Raw genomic sequence first — 10,752 nt, 5'->3', positions numbered from 1 at the left:
GTTCATGGGAAATCTAAATTTGTACTAATGATAAATCCACAAAAACAACAAAACTTAATATCCCAAAAAACAATAGTGAGTTTATACGGCTTAAACAAAAACTTGTTTTTGTGTTCATGAGCAATTATAGACAATTCTATAACTATTCTTCAAGTACGCCTTGGAACTTTTATTCTGCAAATGTTGGAAAGGAATTATTTCACAGATTTCATAGTATTTTAATTAATTCTTTACCAGCTGTGAGAGAGTTTAAGAAATCAATTTCACAGAAAATGTTCTTGAATGATTGATTTTTATGAATTACATCAGTCCTGATCAGTATAGAATAAGAATTAAACAAAAAAGTTCATTAAAAGATCTTAAATCATTCCTTGCACGAAGATTATGATGAAGAGATTAAGATGAAACATTTTTATATGATAGTATAGCATTTGTAGATACACAGTGCAGAACAATAGTCATTTTGCATGTGCATAAAATCATTTGAGATTTATATTGTTGATGGATATTAAATTGAGACCCTCAACTGATTGGCATTGGTCAAAATTTCCAATCTACATGAGCATTTACTTGTGCTTCATTTTGATTGGATAATACTAAAACATCTGAACCTCTAATATGAATAAAGGGAATGGGAAGATATTCACAGCATACATAGAAAAGGATTGGTGTAATAAAAAAAGTAAACACACACTGCTTGCATGCATGTGCATCATATTTTGAAGGCTCAAATTTTTAAGGACTATATCATTTTTGTTTTTCATTAAAATGTTTTGAAGTTTATGTCGTGGGTATATCTTGGTACTCCTTATAATTTGCTATGGTCAATATTACTGGCCAGCACACGTGTGCTTAATTCTGATCGAACCATTTTAAAATCACCTTAACTTTCTATTGAATGATACAAACATTATGAAATTCATACTGTAAGTATATGATACTAATGCTTGTTGAATGACATCAACAAGTTATGAGTCACACCTACGTGTGCATGTATGCACGTGCACTTCTTTTCGTAGAACATTGACTTGTTAATCTACATTTAATTTACAAGATGTTTTGTAACACACTGTGGGTCATGTGACCTGTTTGTATATATATTGGCCGGTGCTTGTAGGACCATCTTTTTTTATGCTATGAGCAACAGTGTGCTCATGTTTCACTGAAAATGGCAGATTCTTTCAACTTCAAGAAGATTTTAGGTAAAAATGGATTATCCTCGGCTATGATTGCCATCCTTGAGAGTGAGGAATTGAACAATTATGAATCATTATTGTTGTTGGGTGATAATTTTGATGCTTGTAGGAGAATTGAAGATTTCTGTTGGTCAATGTGTTCTCTTGAGGAAGGCACTCAGCCAAACCTGCAGACCTACCAGTACTGGACTTTAAACCTATCACAAACCAAACCTGCAGACCTACCAGTACTGGACTTTAAACCAACCACCAGCCAAACCTGCAGACCTACCAGTACTGGACTTTAAACCTATTATCAGTCAAACCTGCAGACCTAGCAGTACTGGACTTTAACCTATCACAAACCAAACCTGCAGACCTACCAGTACTGGACTTTAAACCTATTATCAGCCAAACCTGCAGACCTACCAGTACTGGACTTTAAACCTACCATCAGCCAAACCTGCAGACCTAGCAGTACTGGACTTTAAACCTACCATCAGCCAAACCTGCAGACCTAGCAGTACTGGACTTTAAACCTATCATAAACCAAACCTGCAGGCCTACCAGTACTGGACTTTAAACCTATTATCAGCCAAACCTGTGGATCTACCAATACTGGACTTTAAACCTATCATAAACCAAACCTGCTGACTTACCAGTACTGGACTTTAAACCTATTATCAGCCAAACCTGTGGACCTACCAATATTGGACTTTAAACCCATCACCTGCAGACCTACCAGTACTGGAAACTTTAGTGGAACAATCATATTGAAAAAAGAAATGTGGTGGAAGGGGTGGATTGTATCTGTATGTATTGTACTCACATATGAATGCATGCATGTTGTGATTTCCCATGCTTGTGCAGGTGTTAATCTAGTCATATGTATGTTAAAAACTGAAAACATTTTCTTAAACATTGAAGAACAAAAGTTGTAGATAATAGGGAAGTCTATTCAACAATATCAAGTTTTAGGTGTTGGTCCCCTTTAGATAAGGGGCTAGGAGGGTTTTAAAGGGTTTTTTTTCCCGTCATGTCAAACACTGGAAATAATATCTTAAGCATTATTGATGCAAAGTTGCTTGTTTTGACATTTTGCAAATGCTGATGTCAGCTAAATGATCACTGATTAGCAATTTATAGGAATAAATGTATGAAACTTTGATTACATCATTTCTAAATGAATGGAAGATTCGTTGCTCACAACGAGATCATCTCTAGTTATTACCCCCCCCCCCCCCCACCTTTTTTTTTTGTCAGTAGGATTTCTAAGAGACAGTTTGATGGATTTTCTTGAAACTTTCAGGGATGATATGGAATGATAATATCTCTTGGTATTTTTGTCATTTTTTTTCCAAATATTCCGGTCAGAAAATATAATGGTCGATTTTCTAAATTTTTATCTTTTTTGTCCCCATATAAATGAAGTGTTTAATATGATTTTCACATATGTTATTGACATTATTTATCTCTAGAATTATTTCAAATACTTTTTCAAAATTTACTTCCTGTCAATAGTTCTGCACCACTTTGTATATTTCTTTGTCCAACCTTTTTGACAGGACACTTTCAGATAGGGACGTGAAACTTTCAGGGCCCGTCATCTGTTAAGTGGTACTGCAATTTAGGGGTAAATTGCAGTACCACATCTCACTATTACTTCCAGTCGTCACTGGAAGTGACTGCAAATAAGTTTTCGTATTAAGGAGTAGATGACCCCCAACTTATCACAACTCATAATAAGTTTTCTTATTAAGGAGTAGATGACCCCCAACTTATCACCAACTCATCTCCTCAGTAGTAAGTAGTAAAATTATTTCTTGTTTTAGATAATCAAGGACATCAGAATTTAAAACTTGGCTAAAATTGGCAACAGATGCTATATTTGGATTTAATGTACTGTATTACTAGTAACAGGATTGAAATGGTTTATATAAACCCATTTGGAAGATTAACATAGGAAATTTTTTAATATCAATATAAAGCAGTTGAAAACTAGGATAAACAGTTCATAGAAAACAGAATTAATTACCTCTGTAGTCTGCTGTACAAGTGAGCATCAAAAACAGAAGGTATCCACCAGCCATCACCCAATGGCCCCACTCCATCATTTCCCTCTGAAACAAATAACTTATTAACAAATCAAAAAATAAAACAATTCTGAAATAAACAAGATGCATTTATAAAACACTATGCTCCTAGCAGCAACAAAGAATCATATAAGAAAGCTTCTGTCAAAAGGAATCACTAGGGGCCTTCTACTCCTTACAATGTACTAATGTACCAAGTCTGATATCTATTAAGGAAAGATTTTGTATAAATAGATGCTCTCCGGAGTAGAAGAAAGTCACATTGCTGTGTTCACCACAAAACTTCTTGAGGACAGGGGCTCCTCTGTTTGCTCCATCATATACAGTGAAAGAATCATAAGGGCAACTATGACTCCCACCCCACTTTTGCATTCTCTTCATTTTCTCCTCTTTCAAGGAGGCATGTTTCTTCATTTGAACAATCTTGAATTCCTTTTACCCAAGGATGCTTTATGGCAAGTTTGATTGAAATTGGCCTAGCGGTTATGGAGAAAAAGTCGAAAATGTTAAAAATTTATAGACGGACAGACATGTGATCATGCAGGTGAGCTAAAAAAAAAAGATGCTTAATTCTTCTGATTCTGGTCATAAGCAACCTTTAATTGTTCCATGTATGAGTCACTATTATCACTCAATTACTTGAGCCATGACCCAGACAAAATATTGTTCTTTCAGTTTGAACCATAATTTTTCTTATTTTCAAACATTAATAGAGACTGGTCATGGCAGCCCAGTAAATTAGGTGCTTGTTTCACAACAGGGAGATCCCTGCAGGTTCAATTTTTGATTCCAACAGACTTGTCAAACCTAAGAAGTTTAGCATAGGTAGTGACTAGCCAATGCAATACTCAAATCATGGAAATACTTTGACTATGTCCTTCCTAACAGTTTAATTCCTTTCAATAAAATTACTTATCATTCATTGTTGCTGCAATACATAACAAGTATATGCCAGCAGTACTGGAAGTAAAGAAGAAGATGAAGCTAGCAACTGGATGTAAAATATAGCATCAATATGGTATCTAACCTTTGCACAACTTCAAGCCCAATCATTGTGTGAAATCAATGTCTGGACTCAAATTTACATACTAGAAATTTACATACTAGAAACAGAAATGATGGACAATACTAATGTCAATAGTGATATGACTGTGTAGAGAATAAAACTTCCTGCTCTTTGTTTTGCTGCTATCAATACTGATACATTGGTTTGAAGTTTGAAGTAAACCCAAACTCTTGATCTGACCCAACTATTGTAGGCATTTTCATAATTTTTAATAGATTTAAAATGATCTATTCAGTGGTTTGTGTGTAAAGTATATCCTACTCTATTTCTTTTTGAACATAAAGATTTGGTGCTGCTTTCCTTCCAATGTTATTTGCTTTTGCAGAGTTATTATATTCATTTTTCCCCCACCTCTAACAGATATACATTTATCTCACACTCAGTGATGCATAACACATCAAATTTTACTACAAACAAAGCCTTATTGGCTGATATAACTTTGATACATCAGCATTTCACATGAAAAGAAACCCCATCTTTAAACCAAGAAAGCAAGATTCTCCATGGCTTTATGAGGCTTAATTGACAAAAGAAAGAGAAACAAGAGGCCCATGGGCCACATCGCTCACCTGAGTCACCTTGGTCCATATCAGAAGACTTTCCATATATATTTGTATGTAAAACCGTAGTCCCTATTATGGCCCCAACCTACCCCTGGAGGCCATGGTTTTTGCAAACTTGAATCTACACTATGTCAGAAAGCTTTCATGTAAATGTGAACTTCCTTGGCCCAATGGTTCTTGAGAAGAAGATTTTTAAAGATTTTTCCTATATATTTGTATGTGAAACTTTGATCCCCCCTTGTGGCCCCATCCTACCCCCAGGGGCCATGATTTGAACAAACTTGAATCTGCACTATGTCAGAAAGCTTTCATGTAAATCTCAGCTTTTCTGGCTCAGTGGTTCTTGACAAGAAGATTTTTAAAGATTTTCCCTATATATTTCTATGTAAAACTTTGATCCCCTATTGTGGCCCCATCCGACCCCCAGGGGCCATTTAACAAACTTGAATCTGCACTATATCAGGAAGCTTTCATGTAAATATCAGCTTTTCTGAAAGGCTCAGTGGTTCTTGAGAAGAAGATTTTTAAAGATTTTTTCTATATATTTGTATGTAAAACTTTGATCCCCTATTGTGGCTCCATCCGACCCCCGGGGGCCAGGATTTTAACAATTTAAAATCTGCACTATATCAGGAAGCTTTCATATAAATCTCAGCTTTTCTGGCTCAGTGGTTCTTGAGAAGAAGATTTTTCCTATATATTTGTATGTAAAACTTTGATCCCCTATTGTGGCCCCATCCAACCCCCGGGGGCCAGGTTTTAACAATTTAGAATCTGAACTATATCAGGAAGCTTTCATATAAATATCAGCTTTTCTGGCTCAGTGGTTCTTGAGAAGAAGATTTTTTAATGACCCTACTCTATTTTTACCTTTTCTTGATTATCTCCCCTTGGAAGGTGGCCTGGCCCTTTATTTTAACAATTTAGAATTCCCTTTACCTAAGGATGCTTTGAGCCAACTTTGGTTGAAATTGGCCCAGTGGTTTTTGAGAAGAAGTCAAAAATGTTAAAAGTTTACAGACGGACGGACAGACGGAGGGACGCCGGAATACGGGCGATCAGAAAAGCTCACTTGAGCTTTTAGCTCAGGTGAGCTAAAAACCCAGTCCATTTCAATCCTAGGTTGAGGCTCTACAAAAAAGCAAAAGCTCTTCAAAGTGGGGGATCCCTTCACAATGTGGGCAATCAGTAAATGCAAGTCCCATTGTGACCTTGACCTTTGAATCAATAAGGTTCTTCCCATCTATAACAAAGGTACATGTGAAGCATTAAATAAATTTGAGTAAAAAATGTCGCCTGTAGAGTGTCTACGAGCTTTTCTATAAAATTCCATGAAAGTTCCATATAAAGTTGCCCCTTTGACACCAAAATCAATAGCAGCACTACATGTAAGGCATCAAATTAATTGAGAGAAAAATGTGACCTGTAGAGTGTCTGCAAATTTTTTTTACATGAAGACCTGTAGTGACCTTGACCTTTGGACCCTAAAATCAATATCAAATATATAGCCTGTAGAGTGTCTACAAGCTCAGTGTTACACACACTCGCACACATTCTTGCCCACACATGAAAGTATCATATCAATCAATCAAGGCTGTAGAGGTCAGTGTTTTATACACAAACACACACCCCACATGAATATATCTCCTCTCACGATCAAAGACATGCTGGGATAGCAAATCAGACCCTAGCTGGAATAGTTCACAACCCATGATAGTAATGAACTACAGTGGAGTATATGTGCCACACCCATACCCTCTTCAGAGTGGCATAACACAATTTTGAAATTAATATTTCTTTGATTCTATAAATTTATTTCATTATTTTCATTCTATATCTGTTTACTTATTCATGTTCATTTGTTATCAAATATTTGTTAAATGTTTAACGTCTTCTGGCTTTTTAGCTTTTAAAAGTTCAATCAGGGTATGTAAACCACATCTTAAAATATGGTAAAACACCTTTTTTTTAAAACAGTAACCTTGACCTTAATTGCATGACCTTGGTTCAGGGTCATGGATCATTGTTTGGTCATAAGCAAAGAATGAGCTAGATGTTCAGGAGAAAAGACTATTTCTAAAGATGTCGTGCATTTTCAATTTATGAACCATAATGCCTTGACACCATAATACTGAAACACTAACAAATTAAGGGATGTGGATTTTTGGTAGAGGAGTAAACATAAACAGTCAAAGAAGAAGGAATACATAATGACAGCTGTACCTCTTATGCTGTAAAAGATATGACCATACAAGGTTAAAGTTTTTTTGAAATTTTCCAAAAAACAGGTCAATAGTTGATGTCAAGGTCACAAGGTCAACAAATCTGGTATCGTTGGAAAGGTCTTCTCACAAAAAATGCACATGCTTATAATAATATAAAAACAGTACATCGTACGATTTGAAAGATATGACTTATATTAGAATTTTCTACAAGCAGGTTCAGGTTCAGGAAGTCACCAAGTGACTACTCTCACTGTGGCACTTTTGTTTTTAAACTGAGAACAGCAACAAAAATAAATATTATATACTTTCTACACATGCAAAGTGCTGTATTTCATTTTAATGCACAGATATGCAATGTCCGTACATCTGCACTACATCAATACAACAGAAGCAACCAACGGCTAATTCATTCAGAAACACTACTATTTTGAAATTATTCAAATGCTTCACTACAATATTGTATTACCAACATATTATCAGTTAGATATTCAACACTGACATTATTATAATGGAAAAATGGGTTAACAAGATTCTTTCCCACTTTTTTGGAAATGGAATAATTTGATCAAACATTTATTATCTTACAATCTCTGATAAGGTTCCTGGAAGACGCAATGAATTTTACAATTTAAAGAGACACTACTGCTCATTTTTCACATCTTAATCATTAATTTTGTTTTTTAAAACATGTATTGATAAAATGATAGAATACGTATCAATGCTGGTAATTTTGAACAATTAAAATACATCTAGTTGCTCTCAGTTGCACTTTGAAGATTATCCGGAATTGAAAGGTGTCTTCATGCTGACTTGGTCTTTTAAATGTATACTTACATCTTGTGATTTTGAATGACAGCAAAGGTGTTGTTTTTCCTTTTTTAAGAAATTTATCTAAATACGCCTTAGAAGTGTTCTGTTTAAATACTCACTTTTTCAATTATGGGATTATTCCCTGTTTCGTACATTAGTGATTATCAATTACTTGCACGGTAACCCTCCCAGCTGCCTTTAAAGTAATTTCAAATTGGTACTCATAAGCCTAGCTAGCTTATCAACCAGCATCTTTGCAAGTCCTGTGTGTTTCACCTAGCTCTTGTTTATCCAGCAGACATCAGTGATCTTCCAAGTAAATTGTAGTCTGAGCCTGAGTTTTATCTCACTCTATTCTTACCCCTTCCCTCACGGAATTCATGAAAAATTTGGGTCTACCAGCTTTATATCACAGGACGCCATACTGCAATGTTCACCTTCTATGCGCATGCATGCATCTGAATACCAAAAGAGGAGGCTTAATTTTTTTTTGCATGGGCCGTCAAAAGGTAATTTTTGTGTTAAAACGAGAATTTTCAACTTTAGATATATATCACTTTCACAAATGTAAGTTTATATCTCCAACTATGCAACAAAATTTGAGAGAATTGAGGTAGAATTGTCAATTCATGATTTCAAATTGAGCTGTGGTGTCTCTTTCAGAGGTTGTTATGTACACTATAAACATGAATTTTGTTCATCTATCAGAAATTGTGGGAGAAAGGTAGAGGATTTTCTAAATTTCAATACACTTTACTATATCAAGTACTATATGATGGCTTCACCTTGGAATCTGAATCCCTATCATTAACAGTATATGACCATATTAATCTTGATCCATACAAAATGAATACAATATACTAATATATTGCCCGACAGCCAGTCGTATTTATGTAATTACAAATAAACACAAAACCGATTGCTTTAGCTTTGGACAAGAAAACTGTCGCATGAAAATATACATGTAGTAACTCAACAATAAATATGCAATATTCTCCCCTAAAGACATCTGAGGGTTAGCCAGGAAAAAAAAACCAGAAATAAAACAATGATATTTACAAGTGAAAATCTCTAGAAAACCTCAGTGTCCATTGCCAAATGTCCTGGATGAAGGGAGTTTGTGAACGAACCTTACAAAATACCAAAAATACAAATGTGATATTTGAAATATGAAATTTCGGTTTACCTGTGTGGGATGGTGGCTTAGGAAATGAATAATTCAACAAAACCACATGTTAAAACCCCATATCAAGCAATTCTACTGGTCAATTCCTGAATTCCATGTATGGATCATTCCATTACATAGGCTATACCATTTTAAATACATCCAGTGAATATAACATTTTCCTGCTAATTACTATCGAAATGTGGGAAAATATAAATATTGACCCCGCCCTTGATTTGGAACCCCTACCCTTGAGGTTGCAAATTTTTGTACATTCCTTTCTGCTTTTTCTCAATATGCATAAATTTTTTAAAGAGTATCAGCAAAGTTTAAGAAAAAGTCTTTCAAATGATAATTAAAATGAACATTTTAGCCCCACCCTAGTATTAAACCCCCTGGGATCATGAAATCTACAATTTTAGTAAAGATCAAGCTACCTGTTCCTTCTAAATTTTATATCCATTCAGTTTCAATTTAGTATCAAAAGCATTAAATAAGATGTTATTTAAATATTTTACATATAAACACTATAATACATGTATACCAAGTTTGGTCCCACCCTTGAGTAAGATACCTCTACCCTGGGAAATTTGAAATTTGGTAGAGACCTTCCTGTTCTACATGACTATACAATTAGTTTTTCTTACAGGTTGTAGAGAACAATTTTTTTTAAATTGGTCAATATTTATAGCGGTTTTGCCCCATCCCTAAGGCCCTAGGGGTGCAGGGGTCCTGAAATTTACAAATGATATCCCCCTTGTCCCAAAGAATGCTTCATACTAAAGAAGTATAGCGTACTTGGTATGCAATTTCGCCTACATAGATACTTTTTCCTGAATATCATTTTTTACAAATATTCTGCTATACAATGTCAGTTTGTACTTGAGTTTACCCAAATTATTCAATAAAGATATCTATATGTTGATAGTATCTTTATTTGATAAGCATAAACATCATCGTGATTATATAGTAAATGTAACGTAATGGGCCTAAAAAATTGTAAACTGCATGTTGCAAAAGGCCACCCTAAACCAGAAATAAAACACTGAAAATGTTTTACTTGAGTATGACTGTACATAAGTCAGTTTGAGGAAATTTGGTTTAAGGTGGCCCTAGATCTTGTTGAAAATGGCTAAAATATTTTAAAAAAATCGTTCTAAATGGAGTTATCCGTAGTCAAAATCAGTGTGCCAAGAACGGCTTAACAATCGGTATGAAACACATCAGACAGCATTTGACCCAATGATAGGTTGTATTGACGAACTAGATCGTTATAACGACCATAGAATTTGCGAAATGCTGACTTCAATCGAGACTGTTGAAACCCCTGTACCATCACCTTGTTTGTCAGTAGCTTACCTCGATTTAAAAACTGACTATACGCAGAACAAGCTCTTGCATATCAAATCAGTTGAGATATATAAACACCATATGCAGGTGATAATCTCCCCATATGTTCCCAATCTCAACCTTAATCAAACTAGCAGGTGCACAACTTCAGTATTCATATAAGATATACATAAAGTTTTAATCAAATCTGTTCATTGGTGCTAAAGATATCCTTTGGAAAATTATGTCTAAAGATGGACAGATTACCAACCCCCCAACCCAACCCCCCCAATTTTGCCAATACACTCCAAAACGCTTACTCCAGA

The 10,752-nt window shown here is 34.9% G+C and overlaps 1 protein-coding gene across 5 annotated transcripts in view; it reads right to left on the bottom strand.

Moving 5' to 3' along the window:
- LOC125676008 (cubilin-like) overlaps window positions 1-10,752 on the bottom strand; it is a 144,387-nt gene that overhangs the window by 105,393 nt on the left and 28,242 nt on the right. For 3 of the 5 annotated variants that reach the window (XM_056158081.1, XM_056158083.1, XM_056158082.1), the window contains exons 1-2: window positions 8,294-8,329; window positions 3,211-3,295 (exon numbers count right to left, since the gene is read on the bottom strand). In XM_056158081.1, coding sequence (XP_056014056.1) covers window positions 3,211-3,295; window positions 8,294-8,314 — 106 coding nt within the window. In that variant the 5' untranslated portion in view covers window positions 8,315-8,329. Of the gene's footprint in view, window positions 1-3,210; window positions 3,296-8,293; window positions 8,334-10,752 lie in introns of those variants that run through there. The other 2 variants (XM_056158084.1, XM_048913885.2) reach the window with 2 other exon arrangements.

This window comes from Ostrea edulis, chromosome 3 (genome assembly GCF_947568905.1).
Source record: "Ostrea edulis chromosome 3, xbOstEdul1.1, whole genome shotgun sequence".
Lineage (NCBI taxonomy): Eukaryota > Metazoa > Mollusca > Bivalvia > Ostreida > Ostreidae > Ostrea > Ostrea edulis.
This window is presented reverse-complemented; position numbering and strand designations above follow the sequence as displayed.